The sequence below is a fragment of the Vipera berus genome (assembly GCF_964194415.1).
Source record: "Vipera berus genome assembly, contig: HAP1_SCAFFOLD_332, whole genome shotgun sequence".
NCBI lineage: Eukaryota > Metazoa > Chordata > Lepidosauria > Squamata > Viperidae > Vipera > Vipera berus.
Window position 1 is genome coordinate 8,163 of NW_027673437.1, and position 25,324 is coordinate 33,486.

A 25,324-nucleotide genomic window follows, 5' to 3' on the forward strand; every position below is an offset into this window, starting at 1 on the left:
CTATGTAGAACCTATGTTACATTATTTCAGTGATCTTATTTTATTATATTCTCAATTAGTTTGATTTATTTTAAAATGCAAGTTTATTTGACATATCTTATTTCCTGCATGTATTATATTTGACACCATAAGAAGGTGAACCTCATATAAGGAATAACCGTTCAAAGATTGTACAATGATTTTAAATATTGCTTTATAGAAAAAATATAGCATATATTTAGATTTTCATTGACTGTCCTGATTATCCAATTTTAATTTGTTTGTCTTATAATGTTACTGTACTTTTAAACTTTTCTGGTCAGGGATGTTAAAGCAAGCAATAATAATTAAGGGAGAGATCCCTTTGTAATAATTTGCATGGAATCAACTTTAGCTTAATCCTGACATGTTTGAGTGACTGCTTATGGAAAATGGGTTGAAAACCATTCCACAAGCCATGCTCTGCACGGTTTTCCAATTTTTAGTGGGGAGGGGATCTGGTTTCACCCAATACGCTGCTTAGCATTTCAGGTAAGCTAGGCATGCCACCTAGCTAGGCTTAAAAGAAATCCCAGAATTAAAGAAAAAAAACCTTTAGATTGTCTTGGGGCAAAAGAATATTGTCATGTATTAAGTACATTCTTGTCTCATCAGGTTGTTTTGAATGCTGTATCAAGTGCTTGGGAGGCATTCCCTATGCCTCTCTGATTGCCACCATCTTGCTGTATGCTGGAGTTGCTCTCTTCTGTGGGTGTGGACATGAAGCACTCTCAGGAACAGTGAACATTCTGCAAACCTATTTTGAGATGGCAAGAGCTGCTGGAGACGCTCTTGATGTTTTCACAATGTAAGTCTCTGCCTGATCTTTTATTACATTGTTTAAATACTGCTGTAAGAATAAATGTAATTACTAGACTTTTCTCTTCAAGAATATCTGTTGCAAAAGCAAGCTAATTATAATATCTTATATTCTAATCAAACAGAAGGAGTATCAAACACTTCTCTTTATATAACTGTTTCTTTTAATGGCTTTCGCAGTCTGAAAAACAGATATACACTATGATTGGCAGTGGTTTAAATTTAAAGACAAAATGTACCTGTGGAAGGAAACTGACAATAGATGTATTTACCACCCTCCCTATTCAATGTATGATGTGGGGTCAAACCATTAGAATAATAATCAGCTTGATTGACCTTCACCTTTCCCAAAGGCTAAGTATCATTAATTACATAATATTCTCTTTCCTGTGTACCCATATATGTACATACCGGTACTCCTTACTGTTTAAAACAATTCAGTGGTCAAATGTTTACATACACTGTACTCATCATCGATCTTCATTGACCAGTCTCAGGCACACTTCATTCTTAACAATAGAAGAAGAATAACTCGTTGTTGCTTGCCAACGTAATAAAATGATTTTTGGCATTTTTCCACTGCCCTTTGGAGCATGTAACACTTTCTACAATTGCTTAAGGAATCTCTTTAATTACATTATGAATAGTACAATAGCTTACATGAAGAATATATAAATAAGTCAATTATCGGTGATAAATTATATTCATCACTAAAATATAAAAGGCTGTAATTCACTACTTCTAATTTCTTCTGTTGCTTTTCCTCGGAAAGATTTAAGCTCTAATACAACCAGTAAGAGGAGGTATAAATTGAAACTGATTTGTGCAACATTGGTTGGCTGTTTGTACACAATGGGATTCATTTTACAAAGTTGATGCAAAATAAAATGGCTAGAAGGACAAAAAGCATTTTTGCTGTCCAAAGTCCCATTTGAAAACCCTAAATATTTTGCATATTATTGTATGGTAGATTCTCAGTGAGCAAAAATTAGGATTAATCAGGATTAATTTACAAAAAAATGCCCACAAACTGTTTCCCCTCTGTTCTGGAAGAATTTTTTAACTGATAGAGCTTCATAAAATGTATACAATTCATATTGTAGAAGCCTAGGAACCAAGACTACTGGTTTCAGGCTCAATGCCAAAGCACATGAAATATATTCAATATTGTAGTTATGGCAAGTTCATAAGTTAGTAGCACATATCTACAACAAAGACAGGGTGTGCTTGCAGTGCTGCTTTTCTCTTTTTGTTACTCCCTACCAACCCATGGGCAGGGATGGAAGTTTTGGCAATTCTCCTTTTTTATTTATCATTCTCTCTTTATGTTGATTGGTCTAATAAGTAAAAGCTGCTGTTTAATTCAAGAGATCTGAAAACCTCATGACCTTCTTGTAAGCCACTTAGTTACAGTTAGTTCTATGGAACTGTACTATTTGATTCAAAATAAAGAGATGGGTATAAACTCATTTGAATTATTCTGTAAGATTTTAATTTTAATTTAGCCACAGAGGTCTAAATAAATGTCAAATTTATTTATTGTATCAAATTGTTGTACTGCCCACTGAAATACTTTCTAATTGTCATCTTAGTTCAGAGTCTCTCTCTCTCTCACACACACACAAACAGAGAGAGAGAGAGAGAGAGAGAGAGAGAGAGAGAGAGAGAGAGAGAGAGAGAGACTGAATTTGTAGGATTCCTTTCATGTACAGGTAGTCCTCTACTTATGAACAATTGCATAAAGTCTGTTTAAAATTACAGTGGGTCACCACTCCAGTTATGTGACCACATTTTGGCTTTATGACTGGTTGCAACATCCTGTGATCACATGATTGCAATTTGTGAAGTTTTTTGCCAATTCACACTTATAACCACAATGTTCCTTTCATGACCGTGGTGATTTGTTTAATGACTTCTGAAAAAAATGTTGTAAAATTGGATCCAGTCATGTGGTTTCCTCAACTTACCATTGTAACAGCTTATGCCTGGAAATTCAGTCCAATCATAGTCATAAGTTAAGACTACCTGTATGTACTGTCGGTTTGTGTGTATCTATGTATGGATAGTTTAGTTTAGTTTAGTATAGTAGTTTTAGTCTATAACTACAGGAAAATAGACACAGTGGTATGTTTGTATAATTATAAACTATATCATTCCTTTCCTTCCTTAATCAGCAATACGGATTACTTCAGTTCCTTCAAAGTGTGATAAACCAGCATAGCTGTGTTCAGGGATTCTTTCTGCCATGGACAGAAAACTTACAGGTCTCCTCTGTGCCAGGACAGTTAAGGTGTCAAAGGACAACTGGAACAGTTCAGACCAGTCATTAGCCATGGGACCTTTTGAGTGACTAAGAACCAGCCACTCAACCTGTTATGAGATAAAATTAGGAAGGAATGATATGAATGCAAATTGATGCTGTTGGAGGAACAGAGAGATAAAATTTAAATAAGAAAAACAATATCATCATCCACTTTGATGCTGCCATTGGACATTGGAAAATTGCAATTGGGAAGGGAGTATTATTCTCCACTACACACATGCATGGCAGGACTATTAATATTTTAAAAATACAAATGAAAATAAGTAAACTGCATCTTTAATGAAATATACTGCTGATGCTTCCGTTGTTCTAATCCTGGTTATCTCTTTCTTATACTTCACAAAGTAGGAAGCTGTAGTTAATCAATTGTGTTCTTGTTCCATATTAACAGTTTAGTTTAGTTTTAGTTTAGTTTTATTTAATTTGTATACCGCCCTTCTCCTTGGTAGGGACTCAGGGCGGTTCACAGGGCATATATAAAAAAGACAATACAAAAATTAAAAAAGATTAAACCAATGCCCAGTTAAAAACAGTAATACAATTCTAAAACGACAATTTAAAACCCATAATCCCCCGTCAGGCCAGACCAGCTAATTCAAATAGGTGGGTCTTCAGGCCACGACGGAAAGTTCGGAGATCTGATGCCGTCCGGAGCTCCACCGGCAGTTGGTTCCATAATGCCGGAGCGCCCACAGAGAAGGCTCTCCCCCTGGGGGCCACCAGTCGGCATTCCCTGACTGGCGGCACCCTGAGGAGGCCCTCTCTGTGGGAATGCACAGGGCGGAGGGGAGTTGATGCCGGCAGCAGGTGGTCCCCGAGGTAACCCGGACCCATGCCATGTAAGGACTTAAAGATCATAACCAAAACCTTGAACCTCACCCGGAAGACAACTGGTAACCAATGCAGCTCGCGGAGCAAAGGTGTAACATGGGAGTACCGGGAAACTCCCAAGACAACTCTCGCGGCTGCATTCTGTACCAGTTGGAGCCTCCGAGTGGTCTTCAAGGGAAGCCCCATGTAGAGAGCATTACAGTAGTCAAGGCGAGAGGTCACGAGCGCATGAGTGACCGTACACAGGGCATCCCGGTCCAGATAGGGCCGCAACTGGCGCACCAGGCGGACCTGGGCGAAAGCCCCCCTAGTCACGGCCACTATATGATCTTCCAGGGTAAGCCGTGAATCTAGGAGGACTCCCAAGTTGCGAGCCCTATCCACAGGGGGTAAGAGCTCACCCCCCATAGATAGAGATGGAACATTTTGAATGTCCCGGGATGCCGGAATGTACAGCCACTCAGTCTTGTCAGGGTTGAGTTGAAGTCTGTTCCTCCCCATCCGCCTCCAGGCAACGGGACATCACAGCGAGGGCATCACTGGGGTGGTTTGGGGTCGAAAAGAAAAGTTGGGTATCATCGGCATATTGATGATACCCAACTCCAAAACCACGAATGATCTCACCCAGCGGTTTCATGTAGATGTTGAACAGGAAAGGCGAGAGAACCGACCCCTGAGGAACTCCACAAACGAGAGACCTAGGGGCCGATCTCTGCCCCCCTGCCAACACCGACTGCGAGCGTCCCAGGAGATAGGAGGAGAACCACCGAAGAACTGTGCCTCCCACTCCCAATCCCCTGAGACGCCGCAGCAAGATACCATGGTCGATGGTATCGAAAGCCGCCGAGAGGTCTAATAGGACTAGGACAGAGGAATATCCCCTATCCCGAGCCCTCCAGAGATCATTCACCAGAGCGACCAATGCCGTCTCTGTGCTGTACCCAGGCCTGAAACCCGATTGGTAGGGGTCCAGATAATCCGCTTCATCCAGGACCAGAGGGAGCTGATGCGCCACCACACTCTCGACAACCTTCGCAAGAAAGCGAAGGTTGGAGACTGGACGAAAGTTGTTCAATACAGCTGGGTCCAAGGCAGGCTTCTTGAGGAGAGGTCCTTCAAGACGGTGGGGAAATAACCCTCACTCAAAGAAGCAGATATAACCGCCTGGAGCCAGCCTCGTGTCCTCTCCCTAGCTGCATAAACCAGCCAGGAAGGGCACGGGTCCAACAAACATGTGGAGGAGCTCAGCCTCCCCATAATCCTGTCCACTTCATCAGGGGTCACAGAATCAAAGTCTTCCCAGGTAACGTTGACAAGACCGCCCGTGTCCTGACCGCCTGACTCTGCCCAGCTGGAGTCCAAACCGGTCCGAATCCGAGCGATTTTATCCGACAGATGTTGACTAAATTCCTCGGCACGACCCTGCAAGGGATCCTCCCTCACTTCCTGATTAAGAAGTGAGCGAGTCACCCTAAACAAGGCGGCCGGGCGATTATCTGCAAACGCGATGAGGGTGGAGAAGTAATTACACCTCGCCGCCCTCATCGCTGCGAGATAAGACCTAATATAGGTTCTTAACTGCAACCGGTCGGGTTCGGATCGGCTAGACCTCCAGCGGCTCTCTAGGCCCCGTTTCCGACGCTTCATCTCCCGGAGCTCCGCGGAAAACCATGGAGCTCGCTGGGATCTGCACCGGGTCAGGGGCCGCAAGGGTACAACCCGGTCAAGTGCCTCAGTGGCTGCCCTTTCCCAGGCTTCCACTAAGGCATCCGCCGAGCTGTGAGCAGTGGAGGCAGGTGGGGACCCCAGCGCCGCTTGGAATCTATCAGGATCCATTAAGCGTCTGGGGCGGTACCATCTAATTGGCTCCATACCCCCACGGTGGGGGGTGGCAAAATGGAAGACCAGCCGCAGGAGATGATGATCGGTCCATGACAGGGGCATAATAAATGGAGAGCCCCCACCTAGATCATCCAACCACCGTCTAGATAAAAAAATCAGGTCAAGAGTGTGGCCTCCCTCATGAGTTGGTTCTGAAATTACTTGCGTCAGGTCCATGGCCGCCATGGAAGCCATGAACTCCCGAGCTAGCTCAGATGAACCTCCCAGGGATGGTAGATTGAAGTCTCCCAAAACTGTAAGTTTGGGAAACTCAACCACCAAACCCGAGAGGATATCGAGCAGCTCGGGCAGGGCTGCCGCTGCGTGACTAGGCGAAATGTACACCAGCAGCAAGCCCAACTGCGCCCCAGGACCAAATCTCATAAAGAGAGACTCACACCCGACTATCTGAAAAACGGTGGTCTCCCGCGGGCATAAGGTCTCCCTAATAGTAACCGCCACTCCCCCACCCCTACCGTGAGCTCGTGGCCGGTGTAGCACCCGGAAGCCTGGTGGGCAGAGGTCAACCAAAGGGACCCCACCCTCTGGGCCCAACCAAGTCTCCGTGATGCAAGCCAGGTCCGCATGCTCACCCTCAACTAAATCCCTAACGAGGGGAGCTTTGTTAACCACGGACCTGGCATTCAGGTACACCAGCCGGAGCTCAGGAGGCTGCACATCCTCGCTCCCGGGATCTCGGGGAAGAAGCAGAGGGTCGGAGCGCCTCACCGCTTGCAAGTAGCGGGGACGGCCCTCCCGGTAGCGATACGGCCCCCTGTCTATCCGCCTGCTGCCATTCCCCGTCGTGGGAATTGATAATCCCACGACCCGCTCATGAGCCCCGGCGACAACGCCACCCCGTTCTCCCCCCGTGCGATCAGACCCAAGTCTGGTCTGAACCATGGTAGATCGGCCACCCCCCATAGCCGAACAACCGCTATCTCCCACCCCACTCCCTAGCCCTATAAAAAATTTAGATAAAAAAATAATCAGAGGCTTTCTAGATTTACATTGACAGCCCCTGCCCCTGCCCAGCCATCTCTCAGAGACCCAAAACTCAGGCCCGTCATCAAGGTTAAAAACGTTTAAGGAGGCGGGTCGCACCCAGGAGAGGGGGGCACCCCTGAGGGCGTACAAATGTGTGCTCGTATATTGCCGCATAAGTATAAAAAGGTCCAAACAGTCCAGGATAGGCATCCCTTAGTTGTCCATGGGAGGATTGAACATGACAGATGTCTGGATCCCCACCCAACTTCACTGCCACTCGGTTGGGTGGCCCCCGAGACAGGCCGCAGCCCGTTCTCTCACAACGGGTTGAGACTCCGTTCCTGGGGGTGGACCAGGTATCCTCTGGGTAGGCAAACCCCATAGAGCTCCCACCTCTATGAGGTTGCAAATGGAGAAGTCCAGCCACTCTCCCACCGTGGCCAATACCCAGGTATGTCGAAAGTCCAAAGGGAGAGGGGGGAGGGTAGGCAGGCAGATGGTAAGAAAGTGTGTCCAAGGCAAGGAGGGTAGGCAGGCCAGAATAAAAATAGTCTGAATCACCGGCGTCACTGCAAGAGCAGTCCGAAGATGATACACGATGCAAGAGCCCCATGTCGTCCTTGCTCCGGTAAGATAACTCCCGGTCGTCCTCTTCGCCACCCAAGCGGTCCGAAGACGCCGTCGCCATAAGAGGCGGCCTGAAGCAAGGGTATAGGTCAACCCTCGTCGCCAAGGTGAATAATAATAGTCGCCCTCTCCACCGCCAAAACGGCCCGAGGGCGACACCACCACCAAAGCGGGCCAAGGCGGCTTGGGGCCACATGGAAATCCCGCCGCCGGCGAAAAGATCAAAAGCCCAAAGGCACCAGAGTCAGCAGCCGGCCCCCGCAGACAGGGCAACAGTCTCAGGAACGCCGGTACAGACAAAAATGGCCCTAAAGCCAGCTGGTGAATTCCCGAGTTAGTAATCAACAGTTACCCAGTTAGTATATGCATATGAGGTTCTTTCTGGAATAACGCATCTGCTTCTTTGTTTAGAGTATGATACATTGTCACCCACCATAAGGCAGCTTTTATAGGAAATGATCTAATTTCATGCTGTCTGGTTCATAATTTTTCTATCCCTATGATTTAAAAGCAGAACAAAATCCTAACTCTAAGCTTGTAAAATATTAATAACTTCAGTGTCCCTCAGCTTTTAATCCTCCTTTAGAGCATAATCAAGCCGAATGGCTCAGTGCTGATGTTGGGAAAATATACTGTTTCTTTGAATGTATAATCTTGAGGGCTGTGGAAGTGGCAATTTAAAAATTATTAGCCCCACTAAGAAATATATCCTTTTATTTTGAATTGTATTTATTTAGTTGTTTATTCAATAAAGCAAAATTAAATTATTAAAGATTGTACCCTGTAATGCTCTTTATTTGGAAAAAATAATCTGCTTAAACATAGATGCCAGTTGTGCTGCAGAATGGCAACATGAAATCCTTGAAGGTATCTTGACTATAGACGGGTCTCAAGGGGAATGTGAACATGAACTGTGTCACGGGCAGAGATGCTTTCATGCTGCTTATCATCCATCAGCATTTCAAAACATAAATTTCTGAGATCAAAACCTTTGCTTATTTTCCTTTGACACATGTATAAGCAAGACTGAAGGAGGAGTTCATGAGTAATAGTAATTGCATGAATTTGGACTGTGGAGAGAAATCCTGCTTCTTTTAGCATTAATTGTAATAGAAAACTTTTATTAAGAGTCAGAACTATGGTCATGAATAGGGTTGACTGTCCCCTTAACTGAAACGAGAGACCTCCCTCAGGCAGCAGTGCAGTGGACCTGTGGAAAACTTCAACGCATCCCTCCCACACACCAGGGCCCTGGGACAGGGCATAGCTATCATGAAACACTGTGCATCATACCATCACAATACAAGCTCCACTCCTTACATCCTTATGTGAGACACCTGAACTCAAGTATAAAAATCACAACTTCATGATACACAGTCATGCTTCATTTTGCCCCACCTTTTGCCCCGCTCAATATTGAAAATTTCTGCAGTATTGAAAATGAGAGCTTTGATTTACAAGATTAAAAAGGTTTGCTGGAGACATCTAGTTAGCATTTGTGGGGAAGGATTGAAAGTTAAAATTGGGAAAGTAGATAAGGAAGCAATTTTTTTATCATTTCAATCTTTAGTCCTTGTCTTAAAATAAGCATGAAAAGATCTTAAAACCCACCACTGAAATTTGGCCATCTTTTTGCCAACATTATGAAGTTTAATCCTAAAATTCTGAGTATGCACAAATGTTGCCACATGTAAACCCTGTGTAGTCTAGCCTATCTTTTTTAAAAACACAATGATTACTAAAAGTATGATAAAAGAACTCACCCTATTTACATCTGCTCTTAGATCAGTTACCTATATCATCCAAATATTGTTTATTATTGTTTCTGCAAGGATAATAGTTAATCAATTAGTTTTATAATACATAAAATAAGGGATACATTAAATCATAATATAAGTGTGCCTATGGAATAAATAAATTAAAAAACTTAAAATCTTTTTCAAGCTTAGTGTAGGTTTCTGAGTAGGGTCATATATTGTCCAGGCTGGTGTAATAAATGTGGGATAAATGAGTGAGGTTATGGAAAGAGTGACAATTAGGATAGGCAATTATTGCAGATTTTCCCCAAAATCTCCAATCTTTTCCTCAAGATTGTCCAGGCAAGTTATAAAACCACTTGCATCTCTGTAGGTATAGCAAGAGATTTAAAGAGATGAAACTGAAATAATTGTCCTCCCACCTCATACTGTTATTTTTTTAATTATTAAAAGAACTTCTATTCTAAAATCTTGACTGAGCCACTGTGCATTATGACATTGTATACATATGTTTAGAGAACAGATGACCAGGCTGAGCCTGAGGAAGGGATCAAGCATGTCATCAGTCTCAAGTCTGTTCATTCCCAAAAGAGATCTAAGAGATCTAAGTCCAGCCCACCTTGAATATCTACCGCCAATGTGCTTTGACCATTAGTAGTTCAGATTCTTGTAGAGAGATTTAGCATGTAATAAACCTACAGGTTTATTTGAGCCACCTTGGCTCTGGTTTCTTACACTTGATAATATATGTACTTAGCTCACATAAAATTCAGCTTTCCTCAATCTATTGTCCTCCAGATTGATAAGACTACAATTCCAGTCTGTTTATGTTGAAAGAGATTGCAGTAAAACTTAATGTTGGCAAAGAACTGCTAAAGTAATATAAAAAATGGATATGCAAGGTAGATAGATGATAGATAGATAGATAGATAGATAGATAGATAGATAGATAGATAGATAGATAGATAGATAGATAGATAGATAGATAGATAGATAGAATCACAAACAACTGATAGTGAATAAAGGACTGCCTTGAATGTCTGAGTTCTATAGATTTGCCTGATCCTTCCAACAAGTGCTGGTTGTGCTTTGCTGACAATAATACTAAATATCCAGTTGTATGATTATTTTGAAAGATTATCATATTGCTCTGAATAAACTCTGATATGACAATTGTGTTTAGTTGATATATGCCATTGCTATGTGTTTTTGTGTTGGGTGTTTTATGGACTCAATCTCATTCTTTAGCGTAAATGACTTAATAGTTTTTAGTGATTAGAATCTATTCATCATATTTTGCTATTCATAAGTGAAAACCTATAAATGATTCATTGTTATGATAAAATTGGTATCAACTAGAGAAATGTATTTTTTAAAATAAATTCTAATACTAACATTCAAGCCTCATTAACAATGAATTCTATTAATTGCAGGATTGACATTTTCAAATATGTGATCTATGGAGTAGCAGCTGCCTTCTTTGTTTATGGCATTTTGTTGATGGTGGAAGGATTTTTTACAACTGGTGCCATCAAGGATCTCTATGGAGATTTCAAAATCACCACTTGCGGCAGATGTGTCAGTGCCTGGGTATGTTAGTATGACACTCTTGATTGCATAGCTGTCATAATATACTAACTTGAGCAGGGTCGACATGCTTAATTTAATTCATTGTCTATAGACTCAAAGTCTATCTCTCAGAATGTATGTCTACTAAAATAGTCTTCATTTAATCAAAATTTCAAGTGCAAAGTTATAATCAATTGCTCTTTGAAATTGTGATATTTTATCAATTATCAAAAATATTTATCACTAACACATTATTTTGTTACCGAAGAAATTTTACACATTTGATACCTTTAACTATATATCGTAGTTCTCTTTTAACCAGTCTAGGGGCTTGCTGGCTAGAAAATCCAATCTGTTCAATATATGAGTTTTTAGCTGAAGTACCTTGACCATAAGCTTAGCAGTTTTGCTCATAATATATACCTTAAAGGGCAGGATGGAATAGGAAAATGTGTGATTCAGGTCCCAGTGGGCTTAGATATTTCAAATCTTCTTCTACTTGTGCCATATCCATTATCGGATGTTGGTGATCATGTTGGCAATCCAAATAGGGATATTAAATATCTAAGCCTAAAAGAGACATAGAAATGATAGTCAAACAAAACATGAGCAATACCTTCAGTGACTAGGGCACCACATATACAGATCCTCTCATGATATAGCAAGTGGCGAGGGTGCCCATGTTTGACATGGAATCCCACAACTCAAATCTTCTTCTTGAATAAGCCCTTCTTAAGATTTGTGTCAAACTCATTGGCAGATATTTTTTGACTTGGAAAATAGTTTTGTCCTTAGCCAATTTAAAGATTTATTTTTTTGTTAATAACTCCCTATCTGTTTGTGTACTGATATCTAGGACTCTGCTTAAAAATGTTCTTTGGAGGATTGGTGAGAATAAATACCGTACTGCATGGAAAATCCATACTGTGAAGTAACTTTAGTAAGCTGGCTTATTCAAGAGGTGGATTGAGCCATGCTTATCTGTTCCACTAAAAAAAATTGAGTCCATTTAATAGGTATATCTAATACTAATGCAAGAACCTCTGTTAAATTAAATAATGAAAAATAACCACAGTGTGTGTGGTCTTAATTATGGTAATTATGCTATCTGAGGAGACAAACATACTGCAATTGCTAGAAAAACATCAGATTTCAGGCACTATTTTCTCTTTTGGGGATATATATTAACTGAGCAAGATATTTACAATACATTTATAATAATTTATATCTGATTTTGACAAGCATGGAAAGCCGTAAATGTGGCTTTAATTTTAAAAAGTAGCTCAAAAAGAAAGAATTTCTTTCCATTTTCTTTCCATTTCATTCCATTTTTGGTACGAATATCACATTAATTCAGTTGGCTAATAAAAACATGTCAGTCTTTCAAATTTAATCTGATAATAAACACCCGTTTTTATCATGCAGTTTCTGTACCTCATGTAAGTTTCCTGAGGTATTATTTTTCATTTCATATTCAGAACATATATTGACAAATATATTCTACTTTATCTTTACTTTAGCTTATGTTTTTGGTTCTTATCTTTGAGAAGCTCAGAATTGAGTAATTGTTTAACAGAATCCTTTCATTGTTCATAGTGTCTGTTTCAGAAAAAAGTGAAATTTACAGTTGTTATTTTTAGTACCATTTGTGATAACTAGTCTCTCAATAAATTGATTTTACCATCAAATTAATTCTTTTTTGTAGTAAATTTGCAGACACTATTAATCATTAATGAGATAGCAATGTTACCATTAAGATTCTATTCTATTAGCTACAAAACATCTTCCTTTGAGCCACTCACACCAATTTAATAATTTGATGCATTTCAGTACTTGTACTTCATGAGTTTTGTTATCCTATATATTTATACCTCTGCACATTCAGAAAAGTACAGATACATTTTCCTGCAACTATTAATTCCCTTGGGAGAGATGGGTGATCTAGAAACATGAAATAGAAATAAATAAGAATAAATTATCTATTTGTCCTGAATCTCACATATTTAACTTAACTGATGGACATACTGATCCTAGAATAATTAATTTCTGTTGAATTGAATTTTCTGACTTGGACTTTCTAAAATGATTTATTTCTTTTTCTGGTCAGAAGCATTCACAGTTTTAGAATTTTTGCAAGTATATAAGGTATATCAAATCCTTGGAAATCCTTGGAAAATTATGATTTTAAAAAAAACAGTAGCAACATGAATATCAGCTAACTCAGGGGTCCCCAACCTTTGCAGCTTGGAGGCCTGGTTGGGGGGGAGAGAAGAACCAGGCTGTGTGAGAGGTGGGCGGGTGCACATGTGTGCCCATGCAGCTCAACTCACGCATGCAGGTGCACCGGCGCCCAGGAGCTTGCGCACACAGCTTGACTGCAAGTTGAGCTGGCCACACATGCTCGTGTGTGCCGGCCCACTGCTTGGGCAAGTTGAGCTGCAGGCACACATGTGCATGATCTGCCTCTCACATGGACCGGTTCTGAATAGGCCACGGTCTGGGGGTTGGGGACCCTTGAGCTAACTCATAGGTTATGACCCCTTTATGTAAGAAGAATATGGGTAGCCTAGAAGAATTGTAACTAATGTATAATAATTTTAGAATTTTAATAATACCACAGCTGTCTGTATATAAATATGATGGTATATGAAAAAAAAATAGAAAACAAATATTTCATATGTAGGTGAAAAAATGGTATCGCTATTTCTATTTTTATAATGCATAATTTTTATTTTTTTATGTAAGAGTGAAAGGATACAACATACTGTAAATAAAATAAAATAAAAACATTCTGGTAAAAGGGAAAAACATGGCTTTGATTACATAATGTATATTATAGAGATCAAAATTGACAACATTGTAGTGTTCAGCATAATTTGAAAAAAAATAGTATTAAGCTCATATCAACAACCATATTCCTTCCACATTTAAAACATCTTTAGAAGAGCTGCTTTATTATGTTAAATATTATTATATCCTATGATTAGTGTGTCTTTTTTCTGCATTATGTTATTTGAGAGATTTAGAATATCCAGAATATAGCAGACAATTTTTAAAATATTTTTAGGTTAAGATGCCGATATTCCTTATTTATATTATTTCAAAATTATGTAAATACTCTCTAAAGCTATTTTCCATTTTGGAATTTTAACCTACTTTTGCATGAAGACTTGCTTAGCCTGATGGATGATCTCCACTAGATAGTGTTTAGTGTGACCACCCCCGAGTCATACTTCTGCATGCTTCATTAGCTTTTGATAACACTGACCATGGTATCTTCTTCAAATGACTGAAGAAAATAAGGGTGCCTCTTCTACTTCCAGTTTAAGTATTATCATTAGAAAATATAAGGATTGTTTGCTCAGTTTCTAGGAATGATCCTGGAAGAAAATCCTGGAAGGCTCCACCTTATCTCCTGTGTTATTTAATATTTATATGAAACCACTGAATGAGGGGTCATGTGTAGGGTTAGAACTAATTGTCACAAGTACAGTGATGAGATTAGAAGTAGAAACTGAACTGATGATTCTGGGGGATTAGGAGCATATGTATGAACAGAGCCGTTTTTCTCCTTAAGGATGAGGTCCACATTTAGGGTGACTGTTAGATCCAGAATTTATTCTGGGTAGCCATATATAACTGAAGTGAAAAGAATCTTATAACTGACTGCATTAGATTGGCCTTGATAAAGAGTATTGGTTGACAACACCTCATAATTTGCCTCAACTTAATGTACATCGTTGTGAAGCAATTATCCTTATAATTTACAAAAACCAAACCTTCCTGTTTTGGTGAGTGCTGACAGAGAATGTTGTGAAGAGAGCATTGCCTTGCAAATGCTTTGTCTTTCAACTTTACCAACTGCATTCACCAAGGCCAAATCAACTTTGAAAGGTGCTTCAGGAAATGTCTGAGGTAAGTATTTTCATGAGAGCCTGAGTTTTTCAGCTTTGGCAAGTGTTTCTCATAAAAGTTGAAAGAAGCGTGTCTATTTTGAAAAAAATAAAAAAAAAATCTGACAGTATTGGAGACTTCTGGCATTGACAAATGCTACTGGATGAGACCTCTTCATGGATTACTGCCTTGTCGTGGCAAAGGGGCTTGTGTAATTCAATGAAGCTATGAGCTATGCCATGCAGGGCCACCCAAGACAGACAGGTCATAGCAGAGAGTTCTGACAAAACGTGATCCACTGGAGAAGAAAATGGCAACACACTACAGGATCTTTGCCATGAAAACCCTATGGACAGTAACAAAAGGCAAAACGATATGATGCTGGAAGATGAGCCCCTCAGGTCGGAAGGTGTCCAATATGCTACTGGGGAACAGCAAAGTTGTAGTACTAGTAGTGCCAGAAAGAATGAAGTGACTGGGCCAAAGCCGAAAGGATGCTCAGCTGTGGATGTATCTGGTGGTGAAAGGAAAGTCCGATGCTGCAAAAAGAATTTCTCCATAGGAACCTGAAATGTAAGATCCATGAATCAAGGCAAGCTGGACGTGGTCAAACAAGAGATGACGACTGAACATCGACATCTTAGGAATCAGCGAACGAAAATGGACAGGAATGGGTGAATTTAATTCAGATGACCATCGGGTATACTACTGCGGGCACAAATCCCTCAGAAGAAATGGAGTAGCCTTCATAGTCAATAAAAGAGTAGGAAAAGCAATACTGGGATACAATCCCCAAAATGACAGAATGATCTCAGTTCAAATTCTAAGAGGATGAAATTGACCGGTTCTATGTATCCCTACAGCACCTTATAGAACTAACCAAAAAATGATGTCCTTATCATCATGGGGGATTGGAATGCTAAAGTAGGAAGCCAAAAGATAACCAGAATAACAGGCAAGTTTGGTCTTGGAGTACAAAATAAAGCAGGGCACAGGCTGATAGAATTTTGTCAAGAGAATACGATGGTCATAGCAAACACTCTTTTCCAACAACCCAAGAGACAGCTCTACACATGGACATCACCAGACGGTCAACACAGAAATCAGATTGACTATGTGCTCTGCAGCCAAAGATGGAGAAGCTCTATACAGTCAGTTAAAACAAGACCAGGAGCTGACTGTGGCTCAGACCATGAGCTTCTCGTTGAAAAGTTTAGGCTTAAATTGAAGAAAGTAGGGAAAAGCACTAGGCCACTCAGGTATGAATTAAATCATATCCCTGTTGAATATACAGTAGAGGTGACAAATAGATTTAAGGAATTAGATCTGATAGACAGAGTGTCTGAAGAACTGTAGATGGAGGTTCGCAACATTGTACAAGAGGTAGCAACTAAAACCATCCCAAAGAAAAAGAAATGCAAGAAAGCAAAATGGCTATCTGAGGAAGCTTTGCAAATAGCTGAGGAAAGGAGGGAAGCAAAAGGCAAGGGAGAAAAAGAAAGACACGCCCAATTGAATGCAGAATTCCAGAGAATAGCTAGAAGAGATAAGAATGCCTTCTTAAATGAACAGTGCAAAGAAATAGAAGAAACCAATATGATAGGGAGGACCAGAGATCTCTTCAAGAAAATTGGAGAGATGAAGGGAATGTTTCATGCAAAAATGGGCATGATAAAGGACCAAAATGGCAGGGACCTGACAGAGGCAGAAGAGATTAAGAAGAGGTGGCAAAATTACACAGAAGAACTATACAAGAATGAGCTTGACATCCCTGATAATCACAATGAGGTGGTCACTGACCTCGAGCCAGACATTCTAGAATGTGAAGTGAAATGGGCCTTAGGAAAGTTGAGCAACAACAAAGCTAGTGGAGGTGACAGTATTCCAGCTGAGCCGTTCAAAATCTTAAAAGACGATTCAGTAAAAGTGCTACACTCAATTTGCCAGCAAATTTGGAAAACTCAACAGTGGCCACAGGATTGGAAAAGATCAGTTTACATTCCAATTCCAAAGAAAGGCAGTGTCAAGGAATGTTCAAACTATCGCACCATTGCACTCATTTCACATGCTAGTAAAGTTATGCTTAAAATCCTGCAAGCTAGACTTCAGCAGTATGTGGATCGAGAACTGCCAGAAGTACAGGCAGGATTTCGAAGAGGCAGAGGAACTAGAGATCAAATTGCCAACATACGCTGGATCATGGAGAAAGCTAGGGAGTTCCAGAAAAACATCTATTTCTGCTTCATTGACTATGCTAAAGCCTTTGATTGTGTGGATCACAACAAACTGTGGCAAGTTCTTAAAGAGATGGGAGTACCAGACCATCTTATTTGTCTCTTGAGAAACCTATATGCGGGTCAAGAAGCAACAGTGAGAACTGGACACGGAACCACTGATTGGTTCAAAATTGGGAAAGGAGTCCGGCAAGGCTGTATACTGTCATCCTTATATGCATAGCACATCATGAGAAAGGCAGGGCTAGATGAATCAAAAGTTGGAATTAAGATTGCTGGAAGAAATATCAACAACCTAAGATATGCAGATGATACCACTCTAATGGCAGAAAGTGAAGAAGAACTAAAGAGCCTCTTGTTGTGGGTGAAGAAGGAGAGTGCAAAAGTTGGGTTGAAACTTAACATTAAGAAAACCAAGATCATGGCATCCAGCCCTCTCAATTCCTGGCAAATAGATTGGGAAGAAATGGAGGTAGTAACAGATTTTATTTTCCTGGGCTCCAAGATCACTGCAGATGGGGACTGTAGCCAAGAAATTAAAAGACGCTTGCTCTTGGGGAGGAAAGCAATGGCAAATCTAGACAGCACACTAAAAAGCAGAGACATCACCCTGTCAATAAAAGTGCGTATAGTCAAGGCTATGGTCTTCCCAGTTGCAATGTATGACAGTGAATGTTGGACCATAAGAAAGGCTGAGCACCAAAGAATTGAGGCCTTTGAACTGTGGTGCTGGAGAAGACTCCTGCGAGTCCCTTGGACTGCAAGGCGATCAAACTGGTCAGTCCTAGAGGAGATCAATCCTGACTGCTCTTTAGAAGGCCAGATCCTGAAGTTGAAACTCAAATGCTTTGGCCACCTAATGAGAAGGAAGGACTCACTGGAGAAGAGCCTAATGCTGGGAAAGATTGAGGGCAATAGAAGAAGGGGACAACAAAGAATGAGGTCGCTGGATGGAGTCACTGAAGCAGTAGGCATGAGCTTAAATGGACTCCAGAAGATGGTAGAGGACAGGAAGGCCTGGAGGAATGTTGTCCATGGGGTCACGATGGGTCGGACACGACTTTGCAGCTAACAACAACAACAACATAGATTTTACTTATGTTTGTTCAAACATCAGCCCTCTGTATCATATGGCAAATCATTTTTTAAAATACTGGGATACTTGTGGGATATTTTTCTTTAAGGAAATTAAGCTTTGGTACTTTGAAAATATACAGCTCCAAAAAAGGGGCAACATGGATTTCTTTTAGCTTATACTGGGCAATTTCTCGACTGATAATTTCATGCTGAGAATGAAGTTGTTGGTAAAACAGTAAAATCACTTTCTACAATGGCACAGAAAAGTACTTTTATATATATTTAGTTTTTAAAATATTTAATATAGACAGCACACTAAAAAACAGAGACATCACCCTGTCAATAAAAGTGCGTATAGTCAAGGCTATGGTCTTCCCAGTTGCAATGTATGACAGTGAATGTTGGACCATAAGAAAGGCTGAGCACCAAAGAATTGAGGCCTTTGAACTATGGTGCTGGAGAAGACTCCTGCGAGTCCCTTGGACTGCAAGGCGATCAAACTGGTCAGTCCTAGAGGAGATCAGTCCTGACTGCTCTTTAGAAGGCCAGATCCTGAAGTTGAAACTCAAATGCTTTGGCCACCTAATGAGAAGGAAGGACTCACTGGAGAAGAGCCTAATGCTGGGAAAGATTGAGGACAATAGAAGAAGGGGACAACAAAGAATGAGGTCGCTGGATGGAGTCACTGAAGCAGTAGGCATGAGCTTAAATGGACTCCAGAAGATGGTAGAGAACAGGAAGGCCTGGAGGAACTTTGTCCATGGGGTTGTAATGGGTTGGACACGACTTCGCAGCTAACAACAACAACAACTGGATGAGAATTTTATGAAGAATGTGTTGTTTTCCAATTGTTCTCAGCCCTTTTTACTTTTAGAGCTGACACAGGATTTTTTCTGCTAGTGATCCAGCATCATAAGCCAAAATGATCCTATCTATTGTTTTTGTTGCATGTCATTGGAAAAGCCTATTTACTTGAGTTCCTCCCAGTATTATCCTTGTGCAGGAGCTTTTTCCTACATTATTCCAGTCCTGAAGAAGATGTTGAAATGGTTATGTTTTTTAATATATTACTTATTGATTGAAGGTAGAACACATTGTATGTAGATGCTTTGAGGGCTTAGTATCAGGTCAGAAGTGGACTCTGAACTAATCAGAATTAAGTTGGTTCTTGTACTAAATTGATATTTTTTTCGTTCTTCAACTTTTTTCTTTTCTTGCATTTTTTGCTTTTTCTTTTTCTTTGCTTTTTCTTCCCCCCTACTTTATACTAGTTTTTGTTAGTTTTTAATCTTAGTTTGTTTTAAAAAATAATTATTATATTTAAAAAAGAAAAAAAATATATGTGTCCTCCCCTCATTTAGCAATGTTCAGTACCATTGATCATGACATCCTTTTGGATTGGTTTAGAAGGTTGGGAGCTGTAGGCATAATTTTGTAATAGTTGTCTAATATCAGTTCCACTTGTAGCAGGGAGAGCTCTAGCCTAAATGTGTTCTGTGTGGATCACCTCAGGGTTTGACTCCCTTTCCATTCCTGTTTAACATCTATTTGGAACCTTTGGGTGAGGTTAACTCTTGGCATCCAATGGAAATCACCATATCCTATCATCAGTATGCCTTCTTAGCTAAATAAATGATGTCTTTTATTTGTAGTCTGTATTCTCAGATTTTAAAATGAGTTTTGTTTCCACCTACTTTCTGCAGTGAACGTGTCTAAATTTGGGAAAGATGTCTTATCTATTTGCATTATGCTGTGGTTTCATGGAGCTCTTAAACAGAAATGATAGAAGAAGGCTAAGACAGAAAATTCAATCTTTTTTAAATGAGAAGTTCATTTACTTTTTTATTTTAATTAAGCTTCCAAGGCAACTTCCTAATTGTATTAAATCCTGATGAAGGTAATCTATATCACATGTCACACTGAGTTGAAGTTTAGGGTAATTTTAGGTAATTGTTATTTTTCTGTTACTAGAATAGGATACAGGATCTCTGCCTACTACTGTATATTCAACTATTAAAAGAGCAATTGCCTGGGCTACATAAACAACTTTATGAGCTGTGATAGAGAAAGCACAATGCATATCAGCTCCCAGCCTCATTGTGACAAAAGAAGTATACAAGGTGGAGTTTGGGCACAGCATTATTTTTAATATATTCATCTGTTGTGTAACAGTTTATTATCAGTCTTTCAACTGGAAATCTGCCTGAAGCAAATAAATTAATAACCTGCTGGCTCACCTTTGTCATTGTTGTGTCAGTATGGAAAAAGGATAGTTAGAGAAGAAAGGAAAACATACAGAAAAATAGTAAGAATTGAAATGTAGTTCATGCTTTTAATAAAATGAGAGCTAAAATTGAGCAGTGCAGACTTGTTGTTCTACTTGTGGATATGCCTTGACCTTTCCCAACAGGATTGAGGGAGGATTGCTGAAATGACTTGAGTATATTTTTCTGGAAAGTAAATGAAATATTTAATTCAGCCCATTGTGGGTTTCAATGGCTGGTTCTTCTGCTCCATGCATTCTGTGATCCTGTAAGAATTTGTTTTAAAAAAGGTTCTGATTATTTAAACTGTTATTATTTCAGGTGAGGTGAGTGCATCACCTACATATGGGAAACTGTTTACTACTATTGGAAGGAAAATAGGGGATTGGGGAATTACAGATATCAACAGTGTTCATTTACAACAAAGGGAGAAGAATGGCAGGCGTATGTATCAATTGCAAAAGTTATACAGTAATGCTTACCAGCTTGAGGTGCAATCTCTTGATTCTCCAGCTACTTTAGTGGATTTGATTTAAAACCCCCAAAATAAAATATAAAAGAAATATATTAATGTCTATAAGATTGCATTTATTTTATGAGAGCAGTGTGTGTAAGATGGAGTGTTCTTATGAAATTGGCTTTTTGTAACGCTTAAATGTCCTCATGCAGTTTGAAAGATGTAGCCCCATACCAGAGACCCAATTCTGTCTCACATCACCCTATGTGGGGTTTAAATATTGATGACTTCAATGTAACCTATTGTCGAGCAAAATAATATAGAGAGGGCAGTTATTGATATAGGAGTGGCTATGATCATTTCCTTATGCAATTAAAGTGACTGGGATAGAATACTTTGTCCAGGTTTCAAGTTAATGTAAAGTTCTATCACTGACAGAGCATAAATACTGTGTCTATATTGTATTTCTAAGTCATTTCAAATTCTTTCAATGGATTAAATATTAAACATTAAAACTTTAAAAAATATTTGCCTTAAAGAAGAAAAATAATGAATCAATAAAATCCAATGACTAAATAGATAGAAACAGAAGTTACTATTCCATTTTATAGCGTATTTTGTATTTGTCAGAGCTACTACTAATCAATCCCATAGGGAGAAAGCAGAACTATTTAATTCGTTTTTTGCATCTGTCTTTACACAAAGGGAAAAAACAGTCCAACCTACCCAAACCAGTGCCATAAAAAACAGAATAGAAACGCAAGTTAAGATAGGCAAGAAAATGGTAAGTGAGCACCTGTCCAGCCTAGACATGTTCAAATCACCAGGACCAGACGGATTACACCCCAAAGTTCTCAAGGAACTGGCAGACGTGATATCAGAACCACTGAACTATATTTTTCAAAGATCCTGGAGCACTGGGGAACTCCCAGAGGACTGGAAGAGAGCTGATGTAGTTCCCATCTTCAAAAAAGGGAAAAAAAATAGATCCAGGAAACTACAGACCTATCAGCCTGACCTCAATACCTGGGAAGATTCTGGAAAAGATAATCAAACAACAAATCAGTGAACACCTTGATGCAAACAAAGTCATCACTAAAAGTCAACATGGGTTTGTCAAAAACAGATCATGCCAGACAAATCTTATTACATTCTTTGACCAAGTGACAAAACTAGTGGACCAGAGGAATGCTGTAGATATAATTTACTTGGACTTCAGTAAGGCATTTGATAAAGTAGATCACAACCTACTACTTGATAAGATAGAAAAATGTGGGTTAGATAGCATTACCACCAGATGGATTCGTAGCTGGCTGACAGGCCGTACTCAGCGTGTGGTCCTCAATGGAACTGCATCTACATGGAAGGAAGTGTGTAGTGGGATGCCCCAGGGCTCTGTTCTGGGCCCAGTGCTCTTCAATATCTTCATTAACGATTGGGATAAGGGGATAGATGGGGAACTCATCAAATTTGCAGACGACACCAAGCTGGCAGGAATAGCCAACACTCCAGAAGATAGGCTTAAGATACAGAAGGATCTGGACAGATTCGAACACTGGGCACTATCTAACAAAATGAAATTCAATGGTGAAAAAAGTAAGGTTCTATATTTAGGCAGGAAAAATCAAATGCATAGGTATAGTATAGGTGGTACTTTGCTCAATAGTAGAAACTGTGAGAGGGATCTCGGAGTCTTAGTAGACAATCACTTAAATATGAGCCAGCAGTGTGCTGCAGCTGCCAAAAAAGCCAACACACTGCTAGGCTGCATTAGCAGAGGGATAGAATCAAGATCAAGTGAAGTACTAATACCACTTTACAATGCTTTGGTAAGGCCACACCTGGAATACTGCATCCAGTTTTGGTCACCATGATGTAAAAAAGATGTCGAGACTCTAGAAAGGGTACAGAGAAGAGCAACAAAGATGATTAGGAGGCTGGAGGCTAAAACATATAGGGAACGGTTGCTGGAATTGGGTATGTGTAGTTTAACGAAGAGAAGGGTGAGGGGTGACATGATAGCAGTGTTCCAATTTCTCAGGGGCTACCACAAAGAAGAGGGAGTCAAGCTATTCTCCAAAGCACCTGAAAGCAGGACAAGAAGCAATGGATGGAAACTAGTCAAGGAGAGAAGCAACCTAGAACTAAGGAGAAACTTCCTGACAGTTAGAACAATTAACCAGTGGAACAACCTGCCTCCAGAGGTGGTGAATGCTCCAACACTGGAGGTTTTTAAGAAGAGACTGGACAGCCATTTGCCTGAAATGGTATAAGGTTTCCTGCCTGAGCAGGGGGTTGGACTAGATGACCTCCAAGGTCCCTTCCAACTTTATTATTATTATTATTATTATTATTATTATTATTATTATTATTATTATTATTATTATTATTATTATTATTATTATTATTATTATTATTATTATTATTATTATTATTATTTAACTGTGGAAGCCTAAATATAGGATTAAATTACTTTAGTGATTAATATATGCATTTTGTCTTGAGCCTTTTTTCGGTCTCATAAGAAATTAATTGTTTATGCCAATTGTAACAGATAAATATTTTGTTCTATGGCAAATATTACTTTTCTTCTCTGCAGGTTTTAACACTTGGCGGACTTTATCTTATTTGTTCATATTTGTTACAGTTTATCATGCTGACTTATATCTTCATGTTGGCCTGGCTGGGAGTTACAGCCTTCACCTCTCTGCCTGTTTACATGTATTTCAACCTGTGGACCATTTGTAAAAACACCACCCTTGTGGAAGGAGCAAATTTCTGCTTGGATCTTCGTCAGTTTGGTAAACAGTTAAAATATTGATTATCAATATCAATAAAATATTAATTAAAAGGCATGTTTGCTGTTTGAAATCTTGGATGTATACAAATATTATTCTAAATCTATCATTCTCCTCTGGAGTAAATTTCTGCACCAATGTAGGTCTTTATTAGCAACAGGCTTTTGATTTTGCTCTCCTTGGCTATTTTGATCCTGGTTTTAAACTAATAATATTGTTTATTGCATATCAAATTGGATGGATCTGTTTAGTTTTGTTTAATTTCAACTCCTTTCTATCCTTATCATCTATGGGTAAGAGCGCTTTTGGCTGGTAAGGTAGGTAAAGGTAAAGGTTCCCCCGCACATGCATGCTAGTCGTTTCTGACACTAGGGGCCGGTGCTCATCTCCGTTTCAAAGCCAAAGAGCCAGCACTTCTTCGAGGACGTCTCCGTGGTCATGTGGCCAGCATGACTAGACGCCAAAGGCGCACGGAACGCTGTTACCTTCCCACCACAGTGGTCCCTATTTTTCTACTTGCATTTTTACGTGCTTTCGAACTGCTAGGTTGGCAGAAGCTGGGACGAGTAACAGGTGCTCACTCTGCTACACGGCACTCGGGATTCGATCCGCCAAACTGCCGACCTTCAGATCGACAAGCTCAGCGTCCTAACCCACTGAGCCACCGCGTCCCTTTTTGGCTGGTACACAGAGTAATTGATTGATTTCTAGAATTTATTGAATATCTTTTTCTACCATATGTGGTAAAAAGGAGAATATTTGTAGCTGAGGGGTTGTTGGTGCTCTCAGTCAAACTCAGGGAGCAGTGAAGAACTTTTTCCTGTCATGTTTTGATTTTTTACAAAAATGATTTACCAAATTTATATAGCTTTCCATGTAATAGAGATGACTCTGATTTCTTATTTTTACTGGTTTCTTTAAAATCTTAAACTGGTTTTAGTTTTGATAATTCTGCATTTTGGTCTATTTATACTTGTGCAGGTAGTCCTTGAGTTATGAGTGTAATGGAGCCTGCCCATTCTGTGCTGCCACCATGTGGTGTTTTGGGAAATTATACATTATGCTAATTTTGGTCAGCCAAACCCCTCCTACCCTATGACATATTTCCTCCTTCTCCTGATCATGTGCTTTACACCCCTCCCCTTTCTGGGATGGACTTCCTCCTTCTTCTTCCCTGGGGACTCTCCTCCTCCATAACTGGCAGACACACGTGCTCCTCCATGACCAGCAGACACCTGTGTAGACACTGAGTCGTTACTGTCTTTTGACCTTGGAATATCGTCCATACATCATCTGTTTACACCTTATCTGCTGTAATCTCATCTGCATGCAAATAAAGGTATTCCTGGATGATCAAGGTATTTCATGAGTTCTGCTATCTGGAAAGAATTGTTAATAGTGATAACACCTGCTTATATAGACCAGCACAGGGGTCTTAACAAAGGGATCAATCACAATACAGCAGTTTGATCCAGAATAGTCAAAAGACAGTAATGACTCAGTGTCTGCACAGATGTCTGCTGGTCATGGAGGAGCACGTGTCTCTGCCAGTTATGGAGGAGGAGAGTCCCCAGGGACGCAGAAGGAGGAAGTCCATCCCAGAAAGGGGAGAGGTGTACGGCACATGATCAGGAGAAGGAGGAAATATGTCATAGGGTAGGAGGGGTTTGGCTGACCAAAATTAGCATAATGTATAATTTCCCAAAACAGCCATGTGGTGGCAGCACACATTCCACTCGTAACTCGAAAACTTGTAGAGTGAATCTTGTACCTTGAACAAGATCACTC

At 40.0% G+C, this 25,324-nt stretch overlaps 1 protein-coding gene across 1 annotated transcript; it reads left to right on the forward strand.

The window, feature by feature from the left end:
- Positions 1–636: 636 nt before the first annotated feature.
- Positions 637–23,539, forward strand: LOC308679373 (neuronal membrane glycoprotein M6-a-like; the record flags this gene model as incomplete). Its single annotated transcript, XM_081346982.1, has 3 exons — positions 637–826; positions 10,677–10,833; positions 23,386–23,539. Coding segments are annotated over exons 1-3 (352 nt in total), but the record flags the coding sequence as incomplete, so codon positions are not given.
- Positions 23,540–25,324: the final 1,785 nt, after the last annotated feature.